Source organism: Heptranchias perlo, chromosome 25 (assembly GCF_035084215.1).
Source record: "Heptranchias perlo isolate sHepPer1 chromosome 25, sHepPer1.hap1, whole genome shotgun sequence".
In the NCBI taxonomy this organism is placed as follows: Eukaryota; Metazoa; Chordata; class Chondrichthyes; order Hexanchiformes; family Hexanchidae; genus Heptranchias; species Heptranchias perlo.
Window position 1 is genome coordinate 27,323,145 of NC_090349.1, and position 24,708 is coordinate 27,347,852.

Here is a 24,708-nt window from a genome sequence, read left to right on the forward strand (position 1 = left end):
GTTCCTGCCCCAGCTCCATACTCTGGGAGACATTTGCCAAGGTGGGGGGGGGGATTTTCACCCCTTACAAGGCATGTCAGAAACGACAAACAACTGGATATTCGGGGCCCAGGGTTTCCAAATATCTCTAGCTCTGGCAGTCTGTCATGGAAATCTTGGAAAAGACTGTCAAACTCACATGCCACACACCTCACCCTTGAAGTGCATAAGCCACAGTCAATAGACCTTTGTAGCTCCCTTTGAATGGCAACACATGAGGGGAAATGTGATTGCTCGCCACAAGCCAGCTGGCTTTTGAAAAGCCTGTATTTACTTTCATAAGCTCATATATGGAAGAATAGCTCTGTCATAGCCTGGAAAGCCCCCTGCTGCCTCTTGTTAAGAATATTCATGTGGTCTGTGAAGTCTAATAAAAACACAAAATCATGACTTAAAAAATCACAGGGTTTGTGAACGTCACCAACCCTGTGCATGGTTCCCCTTTTACATCCATACCTATAATAAACTAAAAATGTAAACCCCCTCTCCTGATTTGGTATCCTCTGCTAGCCTGCGTCCTCTTCTACCTGGCCGGGTCTACCACCATCTACGATGTCTCTGTGACCAGCACAGCTGCCGCTATTGATGACTCACACTGATAAAGCAGATGTGCGCAATGTTGGGTCTTTCCCATAGTTAGTTATAACATTTGGAGCATGCTAAGAATGGCCCACAGTTCATAATCCTTTTCACATCATTTTTATTTTGGAATCTGTATTTCTGCCGGAGTCATAGAAGCCTTTCTTCCATTGTTTGGAGTCCACATATGTTGTGCAGATAGATTGAGAACATAAATATGGGAGGCAATATGCTGCCTTTATTCTTTGGTTCCGGATTGCTCGTGGCCTCTTAATCTGTGGTTGACTGTGCTCCAGGCTGGATGGCTGTATTCCAGGATTGGACAGATGTAGGCTTTGTACAGTCTGAGGGAAGTTCTGGGGCTGACTCCGTGCATCTTCCCAAAGAGTACTTGCAATTATCCCAACCTGGCTGATGCCCTGGCATTGATATTGTCAATGTGCTGTGTCCAAGCAATATTCCTCTGGAAAGTTTTGTCTAGGAATGCTGTACATTGGTTTTGACAGTCTTTTGGAGAATAGCATGCATTATGACTTTCTGCGGCTCAGCAGAACCCTGTTTGGCTTGAGTTAAAGAATTCACTACCCTCATGGTGATGTCAGAGGTGGTATGTGATAACTGACTCCATCAGCTTTCCAATGCAGCTTAACAGGCTGATAGGCTGGTAATTATTGGGGTGACTAAAGTCTGGTTTTGCTTGGTTTGTGGACCATTGTCACCACAGCTGATTTCCAGCATCTTGAGAAGTAGTCCAGCACTAATGACTTGATGAAGACCAGAGTTGTCACCTTGTTGGATGCCTGGCTAAGGATACACTTGGTTGATGTTATCCTCTCCTAGGGCATTGTCTTCCATATTCCTTAGCCTCAACCAGAGCTCACCGGCAGTAATTGCTCTTCGGTGTATTATCTTTTCCATTACTTGCCGGGGCTGTGCGCAAAAGTTGGTACAGTTCTGCTTGTGTGTGGATGTTTTTTTTTTATTTGTTCATGGGATGCGGGCTTCGCTGGCAAGGCCAGCATTTATTGCCCATCACTAATTGCCCTTGAGAAGGTGGTGGTGAGCCGCCTTCTTGAACCGCTGCAGTCCGTGTGGTGAAGGTTCTCCCACTGTGCTGTTAAGAAGGGAGTTCCGGGATTTTGACCCAGCGACGATGAAGGAACGGCGATATATTTCCAAGTCGGGATGGTGTGTGACTTGGAGGGGAACGTGCAGGTGGTGTTGTTCCCATGTGCCTACTGCCCTTGTCCTTCTAGGTGGTAGAGGTTGCAGGTTTGGGAGGTGCTGTCGATGAAGCCTTGGCGAGTTGCTGCAGTGCATCCTGTGGATGGTGCACACTGCAACCACAGTGCGCTGGTGGTGAAGGGAGTGAATGTTTAGGGTGGTGGGTGGGGAGCCAATCCAGCGGGCTGCTTTGCCTTGGATGCTGTTGAGCTTCTTGAGTGTTGTTGGAGCTGCATTCATCCAGGCAAATGGAGAGTATTCCATCACACTCCTGACTTGTGCCTTGTAGATGGTGGAAAGGCTTTGGGGAGTCAGGAGGTGAGTCACTCGCTGCAGAATACCCAGCCTCTGACCTGCTCTTGTAGCCACAGTATTTATGTGGCTGGTCCAGTTAAGTTTCTGGTCAATGGTGACCTCCAGGATGTTGATGGTGGGGGATTTGGCGATGGTAATGCCATTGAATGTCAAGGGGAGGTGGTTAGACTCTCTCTTGTTGGAGATGGTCATTGCCTGGCACTTGACTGGCGCGAATGTTACTTGCCATTTATCAGCCCAAGCTGTAATTATCCACTTCCTTTTCCCAGATACTGCCAAATTGCTTGTGATTTAGTTTGGTGCTGATAACGCAGAGGTGACCTTTGAAGAACCGTGCTGTCTTTGAATCTTTCTCTGCACTGTAGCCCAGGGAATGAAGTGTTGGTATGTTATTAAACATAAGAACATAAGAAATAGGAGCAGGAGTAGGCTAATCGGCCCCTCGAGCCTCCTCCGCCATTCAATAAGATCATGGCTGATCTGATCCTAACCTCAAATCTAAATTCATGTCCAATTTCCTGCCCGCTCCCCGTAATCCCCAATTCCCTTTACTTCTAGGAAACTGTCTATTTCTGTTTTAAATTTATTTAATGATGCAGCTTCCACAGCTTCCTGGGGCAGCAAATTCCACAGACCTACTACCTCTGAGTGAAGAAGTTTCTCCTCATCTCAGTTTTGAAAGAGCAGCCCCTTATTCTAAGATTATGCCCCCTAGTTCTAGTTTCACCCATCCTTGGGAACATCCTTACCGCATCCACCCGATCAAGTCCCTTCACAATCTTATATGTTTCAATAAGATCGCCTCTCATTCTTCTGAACTCCAATGAGTAGAGTCCCAATCTACTCAACCTCTCCTCATATGTCCACCCCCTCATCCCCGGGATTAACCGAGTGAACCTTCTTTGTACTGCCTCGAGAGCAAGTATGTCTTTTCTTAAGTATGGAGACCAAAACTGTATGCAGTATTCCAGGTGCGGTCTCACCAATACCTTATATAACTGCAGCAATACCTCCCTGTTTTTATATTCTATCCCCCTAGCAATAAAAGCCAACATTCCGTTGGCTTTCTTGATCACCTGCATACTAACTTTTTGATTTTCTTGCACTAGGACCCCCAGATCCCTTTGTACTGCAGTACTTTCCAGTTTCTCGCCATTAAGATAATAACTTGCTCTCCGATTTTTCCTGCCAAAGTGCATAACCTCACATTTTCCAATATTGTATTGCATCTGCCAAATCTCCGCCCACTCACCCAGCCTGTCTATATCCCCTTGTAGGTTTTTTATGTCCTCCTCACTCTCTACTTTCCCTCCCATCTTTGTATCATCCGCAAACTTTGATATGTTACACTCGGTCCCCTCCTCCAAATCGTTAATATAGATTGTAAAGAGTTGGGGACCCAGCACCGCCCCCTGCGGAACACCACTGGCTACTGGTTGCCAGTCCGAGAATGAACCATTTATCCCAACTCTCTGCTTCCTGTTAGATAACCAATCCTCCACCCATGCCAGAATATTACCCCCAATCCAGTGATTCTTTATCTTGAGCAATAATCTTTTATGTGGCATCTTGTCGAATGCCTTCTGGAAGTCTAAATGCACTACGTCCACTGGTTCCCCTTTATCCACCCTGTACGTTATGTCCTCAAAGAACTCAAGCAAATTTGTCAGACATGACTTCCCCTTCATAAAGCCATGCTGACTTTGTCCTATTATTGCACTGGTTCTGCCCTGTAGCTCTGCAGATCTGATGCAAGAATTGTTTGGATCCTTGGTCTCATTCAAGCTTTCTGCAGAAAAGATCCCACTGCTTCTCAATGTCAGCTTTGAGTATTTATCACAGCCATCTACTTTACTCCCATCTCCTTGCCCTTTTTCTATATACTTTTATAATTCCTTTTCAAATACATTTCCAATTCCCTTTTAAATTATGTTATAGTATTTGCCTCAACAACCATATGTGATAAAGTAGTCCATGTTCTGGTAACCTGTGAAACAAAAAATCTCGTTCCCCCTACGTTCCTTGAGTGTTCATTTTGTGTCTATTTCCCTTTATTACCGATTTGCCAACCAGTGGAAACCCTTGTTCACTACTTACCTTCTCAAAATCTTGAAAACCTGTATTAATTCCTTCTTTAATCTTCTCTGTTCCAGTAAAAAAGGCCCAGATTTTCAAGCCTTTATTAATAAGTATATCCTCTCATTCCTGGTATCATTCAATTTTCACTGTACCCTTTCCAGGGTTCTAATATCTTTCCTATAATTGGGTGCACACAATGTTTCCAGCCTAACGAGGAAGGAAGCAGTGCTGGATCTAGTTCTGGGGAATGAAGTGGGGCACGTGGAGCATGTTTCAGTGGGGGAACATTTGGGAAACAGTGATCACAATATCGTTAGGTTTAGAGTAGTTATGGAAAAGCACAAGGAAAAATTCAATGTGAAAATACTCAATTGGAGGAGAGCTAATTTCAGTGAGTTGAAAAGGGACCTGGCCCAGGTGGATTGGAATCAAAGATTAGTTCAAAGAGGAGATAGTTTGCGCACAAATTAGACACGTTCCCATGAAGAGGAAAGGAAGGGCATCCAAAGCTAGAGTTCCCTGGATGACTAAAGCTATATAGATTAATATGGAACAGAAAAAGGAAGCTTATGATAAATGTCAGGTTCATAATTCAGTAGAGAACCAAGCTGAATAAAAAAGTACAGGGGAGAACTGAAAAAGGAAATAAGAGGAGTAAAGAGAGGGTATGAGAAAAGATTAGCGGGTAACACAAAAGGGAACCCAAAAGTCTTTTATAAACATATAAATAGTAAACAGGTAGTCAAAGGAAGGATGGGGCCGATTAGGAACCAAAAAGGGATCATCTTGTGGAGGCAGAGGCGTGGCTGGGGTACTAAATGAGTACTTTGTATCTGTCTTCACTAAAGATGAGGATGTTGCCAATATCACAGTAAAGGAGGAGGTAGCAGAGAAATTGGATAGGATAAAAATAGATAAAGACAAGGTACTTAAAAGGTTGGCAGTGCTCAAAGTAGAAAAGTCACCCGGTCTGGATGGGGTGCATCCTAGGTTGCTGGGAGAAGTAAGGTAGAAATTGCAGAGGCTCTGGCCACAATCTTGCAATCCTCCTATGATATGGGAGTGGTGCCAGAGGACTGGAGGATTGCAAATGTTATACCACTGTTCAAGAAAGGGGAGAGGGATAAACCCGGCAACTACAGGCCAGTCAGCCTAACATCAACGGTGGGGAAACTTTTAGAGACAATAATCCGGGACAAAATTAATTGGCACTTGGGAAAATATGGGTTAATAAATAAAAGCCATGATGGATTTGTTAAAGGCAAATTGTGCTTGACTAACTTGATTAAGTTCTTTGATGAAGTAATGGAGAAGGTTGATAAGGGTAGTGCGGTTGATGTTGTGTATATGGACTTTCAAAAGGCCTTTGATAAAGTGCCGCGTAATAGACTTATTAGCAAAATTGAAACCCATGGGATTAAAGGGGCAGTGGCTGCATGGATACAAAATGGACTAAGAGACAGAAAGCAGAGTGTAGTGGTGAATGGATGTTTTTCAGACTGGAGGGAACTGTGCAGTGGTGTCCGCAGAGGTCAGCACTGGGACTACTGCACTTTTTGATATATATTAATGATCTGGACTTTGGTGTACAGAGCATAATTTCAAAGTTTGCAGATGACACAAAACTCAGAGACATAGTAAACAGCGAGGAGGATAGTAACAGACTCCAGGAGGACATAGACAGACTGGTGAAATGAACACAGACACATGGCAGATGAAATTTAATGCAGAAAAGTGTGAAGTGATTCATTTTGTTAGGAAGAATGAGGAAAGGCAACTGAATGGTACAATTTTAAAGGGGATGCAGGAATAGAGAGTCCTGGGGATGTATGTACACAAGTCATTGAAGGTGGCAGGACAAGTTGAGAAGGCTGTTAAAAAGGCATATGGGATCCTTGGCTTCATAAATAGAGGCATAGAGTACAAAAGCAAGGAAGTTATGCTAAACCTTTATAAAACACTGGTTAGGTCCCAGCTGAAGTATTGTGGCCAATTCTGGGCACCACACTTCATGAAGGATGTCAAGGCCTTAGGGATGGTGTAAAGGAGATTTACCAGAATGGTACCAGGGATGAAAGACTTCAATTATGTCGAGAGACTAGAGGAACTGAGGTTGTTCTCCTTAGAGCAGGGAAGATTTGATAGAGGTGTTCAAAATCATGAAGGGTTTTGATAGAGTACATAAGGAGAAATTGTTTCCAGTGGCAGAAGGGTCGGTAACCAGAGGACACAGATTTAAGGCGATTGGCAAAAGTACCAGAGGCAACATGAGGAAAAGAGATTTTACGCAGAGAGTTATGATCTGGAATGCACTGCCTGAAAGGGTGGTGGAAGCAGATTCAATAATAACTTTCAAAAGGGAATTGGATAAATACTTGAAGGGGGAAATTTGAGGGCTAGGGGGAAAGAGCAGGGTAGTGGGACTAATTGGATAGCTCTTTCAAAGAGCTGGCATAGGCATGATGGGCTGAATGGCCTCCTTCTGTGCTGTATCATTCTATGATTCTTTGAATACTTTAACTGTGACCTAACCAATGTCTTATACAAATTTAACTTGACTTCCTTGCTTCTATATTTAATGTCCCCATGTATAAAACCTAGAATCCCATGTGTCTTTTTGTGGTCTTTTCTACCTATACACCTGCAATTAAAGATCTATGTTTCTACACACCAAATAGATCTTCATTTTGATAAGATTCATGCCATTTCAGATATACTTCCTTTCACAGTCCTTTTTGCAAAAATGTACTCTGTAGTAAGCTGCATCAGCCCTTGATTCTGCTGACCTCTCTGTGTTCTTCAACCTCTCATAGTTTGTCCTGGCCTCTAATTTGGCATAATTAGCAAACTTCAATGTCATTTCTTTTGTGCCTATGTACAAAACATTAATATAAATGAAAACAATTGAGGTCCAACACAGATCCCTGGGACACGTCACTATCCACATCCCGCCAATCTAAAAAACAGTCATTTATCCCTACTCTTTGCTTTCTGTCCTTTACTTATTGAAAAATCCATGAGTCCACATCCTTTTTAATACCATGTGCTTTAATTTTTTTTTCTTTATTCGTTTATGGGTTGTGGGCGTAGGCCAGCATTTATTAGGCCATCCCTAATTGCCCTTGAGAAGGTGGTGGTGAGCCGCCTTCTTGAACGGCTGCAGTCCGTGTGGTGAAGGTTCTCCCACAGTGCTGTTAGGTCCGGTGCCTAGTGGTCCGATGCCGGGTGGCCCGTCCGGTTTTATTGTTATTTTGACTTTTTGTAGCGAGATTGGACAACTGAGTGGCTTGCTAGGCCATTTCAGAGGGCAATTAAGAATTGACCTCATTGCTTTGGGTCTGGAGTCACATATAGACCAGACTGGGTAAGAACGTCAGGTTTCCTTCTCTAAAGGACATTAGTGAACCAGATGGGCTTTTACGACAATCAGGTAGTTTCATGGCCACTATTACTGATAGTAGTTTTTTTGTCAGATTTTATTTAATTAATTGAATTTAAATTCCCCAGCTGCCGTGGCAGGATTTGAACTTATGACTCCGGATTATTAGTCCAGTAACATGACCACTATGTCACCGTACCCGGTGAGTCTTATATTAATGGTATGTGCCCGTTACAAATGCATACTGACTGACACTAAGTAGCCCATGCCTTTATAAGTGTTCATTAATTTCATCCTGTATTATTAACCCTAGAAGTTTACCCACAACCAAGGTAAGACTAACAGCCTTGAATTTCCTGGCAAGCACACCAATTTTCCTTCCTTCACTGAGCGGAAGTGATTCTATCCCACGCCATACCTGAAAGTCCAGGATAGGAACCAAACAGATGGCAAATCATAGGGCCACTCCATGGTAATGGTCATTCCAGCTTACTCAGTTGAGTGAGATTTGTCAGGTCTCACCAAGCATAAAGAAGGAAAATCTGCAAAAGATGTGCTTGTCCTATTTAAAGTCACAATGATTTCACACTTGCTGCTGACAAGTTGCAGAACAGCATTGACAGTAATCATGGTAAAGTCTTAAATTCAGTTCATCCAACTCTTTGAGCAAGAATAGAATAGATGGTGCCAAACTGCTCTGCTAGGAAAATAAATCAAGAATTGAACATACCAAAAATGTTTTTTTCTTTCATTTTTCCTTTGAATTGAAATATTTTTGGGGGTGAGGTTAGAATGACTGCCCTTGACATCAAGGCAGCATTTGACGAAGTGTGACATCAAGGAGCCCTAGTAAAATTGAAGTCAATCGGAATCAGGGGGAAAACTCAACAGTGGCTGGAGTCATACCTAGCACAAAGGAAGATGGTAGTGGTTGTTAGAGGCCAATCATCTCAGCCCCAGGACATTGCTGCAGGAGTTCCTCAGGGCAGTGTCCGAGGCCCAACCATCTTCAGCTGCTTCGTCAATGACCTTCCCTCCATCATAAGATCAGAAGTGGGGGTGTATGCTAATAATTGCACAGTGTTCAATTCCATTCACAACCCCTCAGATAATGAAGCAGTCCATGCCCGAATGCAGCAAGACCTGGACAACATCCAGGCTTGGGCTCATAAGTGGCAAGTAACATTCGTGCCAGACAAGTGCCAGGCAATGACCATCTCCAAAAAAGAGAGAGTCTAACCACCTCCCCTTGACATTCAACGGCATTACCATCACCGAATCCCCCACCATCAACATCCTGGGGGTCACCATTGACCAGAAACTAAACTGGACCAGCCGCATAAATACCGTAGCTACAAGAGCAGGTCAGAGGTTGGGTATTCTGCAGCGAGTGACTCACCTCCTGACTCCCCAAAGCCTTTCCACCATCTACAAGGCACAAGTCAGGAGTGGGATGGAACTCTCCACTTGCCTGGATAAGTGCAGCTCCAACAACATTCAAGAAGCTCGACACCATCCAGGACAAAGCAGCCCACTTGATTGGCACCCCGTCCACCACCTTAAACATTCACTCCCTCCACCACCGGCGCACCATGGCTGCAGTGTGTACCATCTACAAGATACACTGCAGCAACTCGCCAAGGCTTCTTCGACATCACCTCCCAAACCTGTGATTTCTACCACCTAGAAGGACAAGGGCAGCAGGCACATGGGAACAACACCACCTGCACGTTTCCCTCCAAGTCACACACCATCCTGACTTGGAAATATATCACCGTTCCTTCATCGTCGCTGGGTCAAAATCCTGGAACTCCCTACCTAAAAGCACAGTGGGAGAACCTTCACCACACGGACTGCAGTGGTTCAAGAAGGCAGCTCACCACCTCAAGGGCAATCAGGGATAGCAATAAATGCTGGCCTTGCCAGTGACACCCACATCCCATGAATGAATACAAAAAATTTGCATATGGGATGGAGCTTATCTTCTGTTATGTAGTTCTGCAAAATTGTGACGCTTATTTGAAAGCTTCTTATTATTTATAATTTTATATTCAATTTCCAAGGAAAATTTTAGATACAAATTTTTATCTTTTGTAGTCTGGTGCTAACTCCTATTTTAGAGAGCAACTTTAACGTTATGGAGTAAATTTTATTCAGTTTGGGTTTCAGCAACATATGTAAAAAATACATTTTGTCATAACATGTCTAGAGATCTATTTTGTCTTTCTGTACTTCTACACTAGTTGATCTCTGTTGACATGTTTCAAGACATGACATGGGCATTCAGAAGCTTGAGTAGGCCCAAAATAGCAGGAAAGATTGAAATTGGAGATATAAAATAACAACAACTTGCATTTATAAAGCTCCTTTAACATAGTAAAACATACCAAGGCGCTTCACAGGAGCGTAAAGAGACAAAAATTGACACCGAGCTAAAGAAAGAGATATTAGGACAGGTGACTAAAAGCTTGGTCAAAGAAGTAGGTTTTAAGAAGGGTCTTAAAGGAGGAGGAGTAGAGAGGTTTAGAGAGGGAATTCCAGAGCTTAGGGCTTGGCAGGAAGTGAGCGAGGCGCAAGAGGCTGGAGTTCGAGGAATGCAGAGCTCTTGGAGGGTTGTAGGGCTGGAGAAGGTTACAGAGATAGGGAGGGGTGAGGCCATGGAGGGATTTGAACATGAGGATGAGAATTTTAAAATCGAGGCGTTGCTGGACCTGGATCCAATGTAGGTCAGTGAGCACAGCTATGATGGGTGAACTTGGTGCGTTAGGATATGGGTAGCAGAGTTTTGGATGACCACGTTTATGTATGGTGGAAGATGGGAGGCCAGCCAGGAGAACATTGGAATACTAGAGGTAACAAAACCATGGATGAGGGTTTCAGCAGCAGATGGGCTGAGGCAGGGGCAGAGACGAGAGATGTTACAGCGATAGAAATAGGTGATCTTTGTTATGGAGATGATATGGGGTTGGAAGCTCAGCTCGTCAAATAGGATGCTGAGTTGTGAATAGTCTGGTTCAGCCTGAGACTGTGGCTCTATGGCCAAAGAGGGGGCTGGAATTGGTGACTAGGGAACGGAGTATGTGGTGGGATGCGAATGCAATGGCATCGGTCTTCCCAATATTTAATTGGGGGAAATTTCAGCTCATCCAGAACTGGATGTCAGAGGTTGGAAGATCTGTTGGAGAGGCAGAACTGGGAGTCATCATGTGGAGATTGCAAATAACAGTGCCAAGGGGTTGTATGTAGAAGGAGAAAATTGTGGGAGGTGAGAAGGTAGGTAGGAAGAAATTTTAGGAGGGAACAGAAAGCTGCATAGAAAAAATTGGGGAGGAGTGGAAAGTATAGGGGAGAAACTGATTCTAGATTTATATAGTACTATGTTAATAAATATATACACACTAAAAGCTTATCTCTAATGTGAGATAAATTGACTAAAAGGCTATTTACCAAGTTCCTGATTTCTTTCCTGCTTTCTGTAAGAATGCAGTTTGGTAACAATGGCCATAGAGGTGAGGTCCTAGAGAAATAAAGAATGCAATTTACAGGAACTTTCCAAGGTTTGCTGCAGCCAACATTCCAATGTTTCACTAAACAGGATATTGGAAATAGCTAGACTACAATAGATTGTGTCATGACTAATGTACTTATGACATGAAAGGGGTAAGTCCTCATTATTATTCAAAGAGAAACTTAAACAATGTCAGTGCTGGGAGTAGAGGTTCTTGACAATACTTTAAAAAATGAAATAAGAATCCAAATACATTACTGAATAGTTTTTTTAAAAAGTCAAGGAATGCATGAATGCTCTATTTTTGGTTCTAAAAATTAAATTCTTGCCAAAGCTGTAAATAACCTTAGCAATAAAGTGTATTTTAAAGGCTCCTGGGCCTTCCCTATTGTTTGATTTACCAAATATAAAAACTACTTTTTAAATTAAACATTATTATAAATAAAAATGTAATATTTCCTGCCACATTCCAATGAAAAGTCCTATGTGACTCTTCCCATGATGCCTGTACGTATTGCTGGTATAAAAGGACATTTTTAGTCTTATCTGATCACTATAATTTCCTCCAGTTAGGGCTTCCCATTAGCAGCACTTTGCCTCCCAGGGCCTCTATTTCACAATTGCACCCCCTCAAGTTCCCCTTGGTAAAGCCCCCATCTTCACTCCGTTAAGTCCAAGGAGTGCAGATTTGAACATTTACAGCGCACAATTAGTTTAGCCTATCATCACCCGATCTAACTGGACCACATCAAGGAATATCGGGCCTTGCTCTCATCTGCTCATTACTCCAGGATCATCCTGGAATGAAAAGATCTCCAACCTCCCTTTCCTCTCCAAAGTCCTTGAACGTGTTGTTGTCTCCCAAATCCATGCCCATTTTTCCCGCAATTCCATGTTTGAACCTCTCCAATCAGGTTTCTGTCCCTGCTACAATACTGAAATGGCCCTTTAAAAGTCCTAAATGACATCCTCTGTGTCTGTGACCATGGTGCATGATCCCTCCTCATCCTCCTCTACCCATCTGTAGCCTTTGACATGGTGGACCACATCATCCACCTCCAACATTTCTCCTTCATTGTCCAGCTAAGTTGGACTGCCGTCACCTGGTTCCACTCTTAGCTATCCAGTTGTAGCCAGAAAATCTTCTGCAGTGGCTTCTCTTCTCATCCCCACAACATTACCTCTAGAGTCCCCCAGGATCTATCCTTGGTCCCCTTCTATTTCTCATGATTCCCCTCAGCCACATCATCCGAAAACACGACGTCAGGTTCCACATGTACACTGACAACATCCAGCTCCATCTCACCACCACCCCTCTCGACCCCTCCACTGCCTCTGTGTTGTCAGACTGCTTGTCCAACATCCAGTTCTGGATGAGCCAAAATTACCTCCAATTAAACACTGGGAAGACCCTCGCCACAATATCTGTTCCCTAGCCTCCGAATCCATTCCCCACCCTGGCCACTGTCTCAGGCTGAACCAGACTGTTTGCAACCTCAATCCTCCTCCCCTCCCCTCCAATCCACCCTTCCCCTCCCCGTTACAAAACTGACTATCCAAATCTTTTGCAGTCTAAATATAAATTAACGTTAACATTTATATTCATATAGATTGTGGAGTAGAAGCTCTTAAAACGTTTACTAGAAAATAAGATTCATGCACATTGGCCAGTAAACTACAATTAAGAATTCCAATTCAGTACTGTATAAATAATGTTTTTGATGGTTTTGCCATCGTTATTAGCACTTCAGATGCATATGTACAGTAACTGTCTAGAAATTAATACATAACAGTAGGCACTGCTACTGCCTTCAGAAGTGCAACTTTAAAAATAGGAAGTTTAACTTTCGAATGCTGGGCTGGAACCTAAAAACTTTAATTAATGCGTCAAGTCGATCATTATCAATGTCAACTTGATAAGTCGGATTCTGGTAAGTCTGTCTCTAATTTCTCTTTCACTATCAAAGTTAAGCAACATTTCTTTTTTTTAAAAACGGCGAAGCTAGATAAGAAACATGAATTCGTGTGTCGTATTAGAGTTCTCATCAAGACTGTAAGCCCCAGCGATAGGAACACGCACGTCCCAATGTTTTTTTGTTTGGACGCTTTTGATTATATTGCAGCAGCAAATAAAATCGCACTGAAGCTAGGTACAGACGCGATGTGTGTGTTTTATCATTTAAAACTCAACTATCTGTTAAGGGTTTACAACTCGATGCATCCGCTCTAAATTTCGGGGCTATGTTTTATGGGAAACATATCCTGTGTGGGGCAGACTGTTTTCTTTAAGTCAACAGTTCGACCCTGGCTGCACGTAGCTGCGTGTAGAGGCCACTGTTGGACAACAATTCGCTTTTTAAACTTCAGCCTCCGCAACTCAAATATGCCGAGCTCGTAAATTATGAAACGAAGTGGTTGGCCGTGCTGAGCGGAGCAGAGTCCAGTGAGTGATCGCCAGCCACAAGAAATACAGAAGGTGAAAGATAAGTGTGTGTGTGTGTGTTTTTTGGTTGTTGCAACCTTTGCTGCTTAAATGTTGACGGAATTGACTTGAACCCCATTCAACTGTCAACTTGTCAAGCGGAAATGATGAGTTTAGCGTTTTTTTTTCCGCGCATGGATTTCCTTCCTGAAACGGCAAGGTTTAGACAACATGGGTGAGCAAGAAAGTGAAGAATTCTGCTGCAGGTAGTGACTTCTTTATTTTTGGAAAATCTCAATTGTATCCAATTTATTTACAGTGGCGGTTCACTATCTGTTTCAGCCGTAACGATACACTTTGGGCGAGAGTTCATTGTTAGCACAGATAATACACACAGGCTTCTTAGTTTGCGTCTACCTAAAGGAGTTGATATAGCGGTTGCATCGCGCGTGTTTTTGCTCCAGAAATTTTCTTTAGCAGTTAAGGTTACAGTTTTTTAAAAAAAACTTTATTTCTGTATCGAGACATTATATAGGAGTCGTGTCGAATATTTTGCAATGTGTGTTACATCCAAATAAAAGCGGGTTAGAGCCCTAGGTAAACGCTCGTGTCTAGCTGCAGTGACTCACGCGTTTTGTGGCTGAGTGGAGCACCACATGGTGGTGTTAGAGCAATGTTTCCAACTCCGGTCACATCGTTTCTCAAACAGCGAGGCTCCACTGCTGTCGAAGTTTTAGTGCTCTGCAGAGCGATCATGAATTGGGGAGGGGGTCTGGGTCTGTAAAACCGTGTTAGCATCGTGTGGACAATGCTTTGCAACATACGGATTTTCCACCTTGTTAATGCTGGCGCTGCATTGACTAAAGTAGACCAAGTTGTTAAAGACAGTAGCCAGGTGAGTGAGTTACATAGCGCTGTTCTAATCTATTAAAACACAAGCGATGAGTACAAAATTATAGCATTCAAGCGAATGGACTGATATACATTATTTGTTTACAATATTAACCCTTTGATAACCACTGTTAAATAGAATTATTAATTCATTTTTAACCCTCCTGGAAGTTTTATTTTTAATTGATTTTTAAAAAAAATCTGCTTAAATATAATTATGGTGACCACCACCATCTGGCACCCTTCCTGGTAGCTAGAATTTACTGGTGCCCAGAGTCCTAAATGAGACTATGAATAAAGGAGGCCAACAGCACCCTATGTAGTGATCCCTCTAGGTTCAACCAGTCCAGACATGCTCTGCATTCTCAGTTAGGGCCTGAGTTTGGTGACAGCCAACGCATTAGCTTGGAAACTGGGCAGATTGCAACTGACCATTCCTTCAGTCTACTCAAATCCAAAATGCCAGCTTCAGGAATGCACCTAACTTTAAAAGCAGTTTTTTTAACCCAATTTTTCTTTTAATTAAAAAAAAGTTATTTCTGCTTATTGCTATTCAGTGACTCTCGCTGCAAATGGTGCATGTGTGGCTGCTGTGTGAGAACTGATTTGTTTCGATTGTAATGGCCAGCACGGTTGAATCGGCCACTGACTGACATTCCATGTCTGAATTCTACTTGGTCAAGAAAATGGTGGGCTGTGGGTGTCTGTTAAAACTTATCCCAGCAAGAGTTAGTGCCTTGAGTGGTTAAAAAATTGGCAATAAAAGTTACTTTAGCAAACTGCTAGTGGTAAGATTCCATTATTAGCTATTGTGCCACTGACAGTCCCAAGACATTTTGCACCTTCAAAGGTCAGTATGTGGACAAGAAAGGTCCAATTTGAATGTTATGTAAAAGTACTGGAATTTGTAACTCTGGTATCCTTGAATTCTATATTGCATTTAATGAGATGTGGTCAGCAATCATACTGGTTGCAGAATGTACTGTAATTGGACTTGTGCAACAAAGCTTGTCTGACAGCTTAATCCAGTTGCTAACTTCTGTTTAATGCCTTTGGCTAAAGGATAGTCCTGTATAGGAAGCAACGCTTGGCAAGGATGCTGAGTCATCCATGGGCTGTCGAGCCTGATAGAAGGATCAACACAGGGGCCAGGGAAGGGGATACGACAAAAATATTCACAGACAAACACGTCCGCACCTAACTTTGCTAGAGATCTGTAGATGTAGAGTGTTCTAGCACATATTGGGCTTTATAGTGACTATGCAGTCTGGGTTGTTTAGCCTTTGAAAAATGGAAATCTTAATATAGGATACCAGCAAAGACTACTGAGGTTTTATCAGCGTATAATCTGCTCACGTAGCACTGTAATTAGTTTCAGTTTTAGACCACAACACTTAGCAGCATAAAAAAAGTATAGAAGATTTTATACTGATCCAGCGTTTCATAATTCATGTGTGCAGTAAATTTTCATTATGATTTCTCCCTTTTTTTGTTCCTTTTCTTCCCCCCCCCCCCCACCCCCCACACTGGCAAAGAAAGTAAATACATCTGCACCATTAGTTTATACACCGTGATAAATTAAATAAAAATGCCAGTGCATACTTTTATCAATTAGACGTAAAGCTGTATATTCTATTTGTCTAGTTAGATTGAATTTATAAACTGATTTGCTTGATTGCTAGGGATCTTTTTGGTAGCACTGTTCATGGTTTCAAAAAAGATGCGATACTATCAGAAACATTTAAGCTGTTTCAGGCTGCTTCAGTAGCAACACAAAATACCCAGAAAGCCAGCAGAATAGGATGACCATAAGGCATCAGTGTCCAAACTACCGCTTGTGGGCCACATGCCCGTGAGGTCTGGCAATGTGGCATACGAAACCCAGGCAACTTGTTTCATTTTGTACTTTTATTTCTTATTCGTTGGTTTGTCCTGTTTTAATTTAGTGTGCTCAGAAGTTTACAAAGGGCTTTTCTGAATGCTGTTGTCTCGTTGGTGGATAAACCCTAGATTAGAGCATCAGATTTTTAGTATCTGAGCTTGAAATATCTGAAACTTAATGGGAATATTGATTTTAAACGTTATATGTGGCTAGTTAGGCTCCATGGTATGTAACAAACATAAAAAGCTTGGAACTATATACTGTAGATGCTGGAAATACCCAGCAAGTCAGGCACAGCATCTGTGGAGAGACGCAATTGCCCTACATCAGAATCAGGTTGGATGATTGCCCCAGTCTTTCATTCAAGTATTTTTAGAGGCTGAGGTTTGGGAAGAAGTGCAAATCTAATGGCCCACTAAATTCACTTAACACTTACCCTGTTGTTTAAATGCAGCACATTCTCTTTTGAATGAAAAAAATCATTACACGGAGAAAAAAAATCTCGAGTCCAATTCCTACTGACTAATCACAGCAGCACTGAATTGTTATTTACACAACATATTACTGTACTTAAATATCATAATGATTTTTTCCTTCTGACATTTTATGCATGAAATATAAGTGGTCCAGTGTAGTCAGAAGACTAGGGCACTTTGATACAGTTCAGATGATCAGACTTTCAAGGGTACTGCCTTTGTTTTTAAAATAGAACATTTGTAAATTGAAATCTCTTAGCTGCTTGCTGCTTTAATCAGTCAGTCTCAGTCATGACGAGTTTAATCAGTTCTTGATTGGGGTGTGAGGCAGGGTACCTCGTAGTAACGCAATGTTCCACCTGAGACTAAGAATAGAAGTTAACATTAATCATCTGCAAATGTGGTAATCATTTCCACAACAACATATCACTGCAGTACTTAAAAATCAACATAAACACTTCACATAACTTTGATATTTTTGCAGTGGAATTTCCCAGATTATTATTCTTCCGTTAAGTAACGATTAAACCAAATATAAAGTACGACATGACCACTAAACTCTCCGGCATATTGACAACATCTAGTCAGAAACTAATTACAGTAAATTTCTGAACAAAAATATTATAGAGATGTTAAGGTTTAAATTAAGAGCACAGATATAAAGCAGAAAAAGTGCAAATTTGAAAATTAAAAAATGAAAGTGACAGAAATATGCAATACCAGCATTTTTTTAAAAAAAGATAGATTCATATTTCAGATAAAGACCCTTTGTCAGAACTGCCTTGTATGATGTAAATGTAGGACTGGGCTTGTACTGTCGTTTATTTAAACTCGTGGATCTATCTCCCTCAGTGTGCACCAGTGATGCTCTAGGTATGGGGATCTGCAACTTATGAAGCTCCATCTAGCAGTGGAAGTGTGTAGCTACAGGTGTACTGTGTCACAGAACGGTGATGCCCAAATGAGGAGTGTGTGACATGCAAATCAAATTCAATATATTATAGATAGGCTGAAACTGAAGTTCCCCCCCCCCCCCAAATGGATAAATGCACTGATTCTGAGCCATACAGGATGGTCCCACGTTTGATATCAGGTCTGTTTTGTGTTAGCTGATTTCAGTCGGGGTGCTGCAGTTGGTCTCAGCATCTCTGGGCTACAGGTGGGGGGGAATTAAATCAGCTAGGGTTCCTACTGCTATCCAGTGAGCATGTGTGGACACAGTGAGAACAGGTGTTTAGCTGCCATTGAACAGCCTACTGACACTCACTATTTAAGCTCCCACTTGGGTGAGGTACCAAAGGGCAGCTGGTGCCCTTGGAACATAGTGTAGCATGAGTCAGTGCTTTCAGGAAAGAAGGGATGAAAATTGAGGGAATTTTTTTTTAAAGCCAAAATTTAGGGTTGCCTCAGTTGGTATGGTAGTAGGGATGCTACATTTCACTTTAGTGTACCTAGGTTAAAAAGAGGAAATTGCCTATATTTCCTGCCTACGATTGTTGAGCAGGCAGCTCTACAGTGCTCACGTGTTGACATTGAGTGCGAACAGGTTTGTAGTGGCTCCCATGGTTTTGTAGCCTGACAAGACTGTCCAGGGGCACACATGAATAATTATCCTTTGGTAAGCTACTTTTGGGCTTCTGCCCCATATGGAACATATAATAATAATAATAATAATAACAACAACAACTTGCATTTATATAGCACCTTTAATGTAGTAAAATGTCCCATGGCGCTTCACTGGAGCATTTTCAAACAAAACCAAGCCACATAAGGAGATATTAGGACAGGAAAGCTTGGTCAAAAAGGTAGTTTTTAAAGAGCATTTTAAAGAAGGAGGAAGAGGTAGAGAATCGGAGAGGTTTAGGGAGGGAATTCCAGAGTTTAGGGCCTAGGCAGCTGAAGGCATGGCCGCCAACGATGGAGCGATTAAAATTGGGGATGCGCAAGGGGCAAGAATTGGAGGAGTACAGAGATCTCGGAGGGTTGGAGGAGGTTACAGAGATAGGGAGGGTCGAGGCCATGGAGGGATTTGAAAACAAGGATGAGAATTTTAAAATCAAGGCATTCTTGGACTGGGATCCAATGTAAGTCAGCGAGCACAGGGGTGGTGGGTGAACGGGACTTGGTGTGAGTTAGGATACAGGCAGCAGAGTTTTGGATGAGCTCAAGTTTATGGAAGGTGGAAGATGAGAGGCCAGCCTGGAGAGCATTGGAATAGTCAAGTCTAAAGGTAACAAAGGCATGGATGAGGGTTTCAGCAGCAGATGAGCTGAGGCATGGGTGGAGACGAGCAATGTTATGGAGGTGGAAGTAGGTGGTCTTGGTGATGGAGCAGATATGTGGTCAGAAGCTCATCTTAGGGTCAAATAGGATGCCGACGTTGCGAACGGTCTGGTTCAGCCTCAGACAGTGGCCAGCGAGGGGGATGGAGTTGGTGGCTAGGGAAGGAGTTTGGGGCAGGGACCAAAGACAATACTCCAACATGAGTTGACACTTTTAGGACAGGAAGTTGGGGGTGAAAATAAAATAATATTGAAACTGTTTGCTTGATTTGTCAATTCACGCTATTACGATTATATTACACTATGTGATGTTATAAAACAACATGCTTCTACTCCTACTGTATACAGGACACATAATTTATTAAGTTGTGCCATGATGAATATACTCCCTCTTCCCCCGTCCCCCCCACACACAAATCCTGTCTCCCCTTGAGATCTAGATGACCTATTCAACGAGGTAAATGAACTTTTGCCTTAAAGCTGCATTTCTGTCACAAGGTTTCTCATTTTAGTTCTAAACTTAAATATTGGTTGGTAACATTCATGGCTCTCAGTCAGAAGTTTGTGGGTTCTAGCTCCACTCCAGGATTTGAGCACTTAATTTGGGCCTATATTTTGATACAATTTTGAAGGAATGCTACACTATCATTGGCTTTGAAGCGCTTTGGGACATTGTGAGGTTGTGAAAGGCACTGTATAATCACAAGTTCTTTCTCATCAGAACTACCGTCTTTCAGGTGAGACATTAAATTGAGGCCGGACTGCTTGTTCTGGTGGTTCCGGCACATGTAAAAGATCCCACAACATTATTAGAAGAGCAGGGAGGTCTGCTAGTGTCCTGGCTAACTTTCCTGCCTCAACCAACACCATCAAAGACAGGTTCACTAATCATTCATTTCATTTGCTGTTTATGGGACCTTTCTGCACAAATTGGCTGCTTCATTTTCCTACATAACAACAGTGACTGCACTTCAAAAGTAATTAATTGAAATGAAACATCTTGAGAAATTCTGAGGACATCATAAAGCACTATATAATTGTTATTTCTTAAGTACTTGCAAACTAGCTTTGCAGCAATAAGTAATCCAGATATCAAATCCATTTATTTAGATAAAACTTTTTTTCTGAAACTTGATTGCTGTTTATAGTTAGAACTGTTAATCATTGGTGTGGGTGTGACCAAAAGCATAGGCAGCAGTTATTTCCAAAATGGGCAATAAATCCATGCCAGTAAAAATCTGTGGCACTGGGCATACATTTATGGTAAACAAATTACTGACAAAAAGTTCATTGTTTAATTCTCTAGGGACTGCAACAGCATTTATGCAGCAACATTCTAAAAAAAAAATCATGAAGCCAGACTAAAATGTTATTAATTATCCTAAGAGTACTGTGAATCCAAAGAATATTCTTTGGTTCAGTGCATTATTTCTCCAGCTGGTCTTAATGTTCACTCTCCTATCACAAATGTAAAGCTTTTTGTGGTCTTATATATTTGTATAATAAAAAGTACTACCTACAGTACAAATCCATCGAGCGAGGGAAAGTGCTCATCACAATTCCAAGTATCGCATTTGAATTTCTGATCGGCTCATATATCACACATTGATAACAAGTAACAAATGATTGTTAACTGATGCTGTTAACCTTGAATACAACTAACAGTAAGCAAACAGCAAACTTTACTGATTAATAGCCACAAAAGCATCAAAAATGTACCAATGACCAACTAGCAAGCACCATGAAGCCAACTAATGTCGCTGCTCAAAATATCATTTTGAAAATGTTTTCAGTGGCTATCTTAGTTCCACAGTAGCTCTAGGATACAGTATAAATTTAATTTTTAACATAAATACATAAAAATTAAATAATTCTCAAAAGCCACTAAGCTACCTGTTTAACCTCAGAAATACTTGTAATTTCCCTCTGCACAGGCTTGCCACTTTCCCTGGGTACTGGGGCTTGATTTAATTTCCATGTTTATTCGGACTTTCCTGACAATATTTGCTGGGCTCAGAACATGCTCAATAATAGTTTTTAGTCTACGATAATGAAGAGGTTGACACTCTCCATTCTCCAATGCTGAAATAAATAAAGTTGAGAACTTGTGCAGCCTAACTTTCTGAAATCTTTGCTACTGAAAGAAATAAAGTCTATCTGCATGTACAGTTGACTTAAGGGAAGGAGTGAAACTGAGGCCAGGGAGTATTCAAAGGGGACTTAGATTTTGCCCTAATTATTCTGCAGGTGGAATTAGAGTTGTGGCAACATTGGAAGACTGCAGATGCACAGTTGCTCAAACATTATTTGACACCGAGGAGCTAATTTTCCTTCTCCCACTCCTTCCCCAACTGAGTGCAAGTCAGGCAGAGCTCACCTCAAGTGCACTCATCTTCCAGATAGGACCTGAACCTACCTCTATTTATAGATTTGCGGCATTTTAATGGAATGCTCCTTGATAGAGGCTTGCATCCAAAAGTGGAGAATGAAGCTTTACCACTGAGGGACTGTAGCAGCAGCAATGACCACGCTGCCAGAAGGCCTCCAGCCCATGATGCTTGTCCTACCTCCATGTTTGGTGTCTACTGCTTCTCTGATCCTCCAACCTTAAGGGACTGGGTGCAAACACTAAGGCCCAACAATGGGTGTTGTTATGTTTAGACCTCTCTGCCAAGTGGAGAGCCACAAAATGAGTTGGAAGGCCTGGTAATATCACTCCCACTCATTAGCATAGTATTTGTATGCTTGTGCCTGCTGCAAGTGTAGGGCTTCTGGCCCCTCTTCTCTACCTCCTCCTCCTGCGCCCCCAGCAACCTGGAAATGTGTGTGAGAAACCAGTAATTCTCTTCCTCACAGCTCTGGGATTATGTTTCGAGCTCTCTAATGTCCTCTGAAGGCCAGTATGGTTATTGGGCAGGAGCATCCACTTTCACTGCAGGCTGATGTGGCATTTCATTCAGAGTGTGGTTCTGTGGAGGTTCCTACAACTGATGTGTACATTTTGTAAATGATTTTAGATAAAATGTTACTGCCAAAATAAACTCATTCATCAAAAACATTTATATTTATGATTAGAGTTTTGTACATATTTTTGAAGGAGTGAATATAACAGATGCTTTATTTCATTTGATTTAATGTATACATCATTATGTATCCTACTTATTTAATTTACTACTTTCAATCATTTTTCTCCAGTGCTCTTTCATATCTTTCATACCCATTTCATTTAGTAGGATGTCTCTTCACTCTGTTGGAGTTTAACGTGATACTCTTTTAGCCTGTAGGAGCCACTTTTAGTATCGTGAAGGAGGTGGCTTTGCTTCGGGTGCTTAAAGCATCTAAATTATTTTATCCACAAAAAGTGCAATTGCAAACTTTTCCCAAGCATGTAATTAGGACAGTGCAGTTTTATAATGTAGCATTAGTAAGTCGCTAGAGTGTGAACCCTAGCTGACTTTTTCTTCCCACCCCCATCTCTAGCTCAAGAACACTGAAACCAATTGCAGCCAGTTGATTTGTAACTCAGTACCCAATGTAGATTGAATCTGGGACCTTCCTGGTCTGTAAGGCTTGGTTCCACAGTATATTTATCAACTGAACCGTTGGGGGAAGCTCAAATAATTCCTAATGACAACTCTGCTTCTTTATAGGAACAACTTCTGTTTCACATGCGTTATTCTCAACCAGCACTGCAAATGATTCTTATAATATTGTAAATATTAGTACCATAAAACCAATTGAAGCACCTGTAGGTGTTTAACTGACCTTTTATGTTGGACGCTGATTTTTGTTAACAGATGAAGTATAAGTAGGTTTAGTAAGAGTCTTTTGAGTCAATTTTATATAGCTTGTTAAGACATTCAATTGGTCTTTGTAGGCCCCCTTAATAACTAAATCTTGCCTTGTAGAGCTGAATTAGAGTTTTCTTTTTGGCCATATACAATTCAGAACTTTTTAATTGTTTGCTTAATAGGAATAACCACGATGAGGGATGCATTTGGGTCATCCTCAAAGGCTTTTGGTGTAATATACATAACTGACCCAGATTTTTTTTGGTTGTCATCTTTGTTTTCTCACTTTTGCCTTTCTCCAAAACCTCTAACATGATATTTTGTTTCTCCTTTTCCAGCATAATCCAGCTGTCCCATATGTTGCAATGAATGGCAACACTGTAAAACAAGGGACTTTGACACAGCCACGTAGCTGGAAAGAGTTCTGTGAGCTGCATGCCCATGCCACTGCCAAGGAGCTCGCTAGGCAGTATTTGCTGTTTGCAAATGAAAATCCAAATCACGACATACAGGGAGCTGAAAACTTTTCTTCACATTTCACAGATCTCTTTCAACAGTTCTTCAGGAATGAGGTAAAGGAGGTATTTGCTATGAACAGGTGTACCATTGTGCCCTTTACAGGAATACAAGATTATAGGGAAACGGGCAGGAAGAATACCGATGGCTCTTCTGGTCTGGTTTTACCTAAGATGGAAGCTGAGGTAAACAGTGCTGAGCAGACAGAAAGGGGTTGTGATACGAATCTCCTGTTTTCATCAAAAGCTCGAAGTTCTGAAGATGTTTCAGTTTCTGCATTCCCATCGCTTGAAAGACCTAAAGCATTGAGTCAGTTTACTAGAAATGTGAGAGGCAGTCTACGGGGTTTTTTCCGAAGAAAATCAGCAGAGGCTATAGCTGCAGAAGGAAAAGAAGGAGCTTCGGCAGTGGCTGGCTCACCTGAAAAGGACTGGTTTAAAAATCTGACTCAGAAATTCACTTGGTCAAGGGCTCCGTCGAGAGAAGAGGTTCATGATGTCCGCAAGGAAGGTGTTTTAAATTATATGGTGGTGGATGATAGCATGGATATGGGGACACGATGGCAAAAATGTAGGCTGCTTGTGCGAAAGGCAAAGTCTTGTGAAGGTGATGGATATGTCTTGGAGTTGTTTGATCCGCCAAAGGTACGTTTACTTTAAGATTAGAAGAATTTCATTTTGTCGGGGGGGATTATGAAAGATTGATTTCATATTAAAAATTTCATAGTGACTACAGACTTGGGCTAATCCTCAGTATTGTTCTGTATCAAAGCTTGTTGGTTTGAAGTTGAAAAGATTATAGACAGCAATGGAGACTTGTTCAAATAATTGTAATAAGCTACATGCAGTAAACCCACAAACCCTTAAGCTAAGTGTGTATCTATCTGAGGTCTCTCACAGCTGTGTCTGTTTTAGCTTGGTCTCCTGCCAGAGCAATACAGGTGTGTTAAGCCCAGCCACGTTAAAGACATGCCTTTGAATTCTTTTTGGCTATTAGTAATATTTTGATTGAAATTTTGAGAAGTTGATACCATTTAGAGGTGACTTAGAAAATCAGCATTTAAAATCTTGTTCGGTGTTATGTGACAATGTTATGTTGATCTACACTGTAAGTTACATATTGTAACACTTTTCAAACACAGATAAGACCATTGACTAGATTGAGTGGGCAACTCCAAATGTAGGCAACTTGCTTAAAAGATAAAGAATTATCAGAAGTTATGCACTCACCTAATTTCCAAGGGATTTATTATTAATTTTTCAATTTGAGTGCAAAATGAGCACTGATGCATGGCATTATAACTAGTGATTTGTTAGTGACAATGT

At 41.7% G+C, this 24,708-nt stretch overlaps 1 protein-coding gene across 6 annotated transcripts in view; it reads left to right on the forward strand.

Moving 5' to 3' along the window:
• The first annotated feature begins 13,026 nt into the window (after positions 1 to 13,026).
• The window catches only part of sh2b3 (SH2B adaptor protein 3), a 214,930-nt gene continuing 203,248 nt past the window's right edge, over positions 13,027 to 24,708 (forward strand). The window contains exons 1-2 of one of the 6 annotated variants that reach the window (XM_068005854.1): positions 13,027 to 13,054; positions 23,206 to 24,027. In XM_068005854.1, the coding sequence (XP_067861955.1) occupies positions 23,233 to 24,027 (795 nt within the window). In that variant the 5' untranslated portion in view covers positions 13,027 to 13,054; positions 23,206 to 23,232. Of the gene's footprint in view, positions 13,055 to 13,558; positions 13,812 to 14,350; positions 14,441 to 23,205; positions 24,028 to 24,708 lie in introns of those variants that run through there. The other 5 variants (XM_068005853.1, XM_068005856.1, XM_068005857.1 and 2 more) reach the window with 5 other exon arrangements.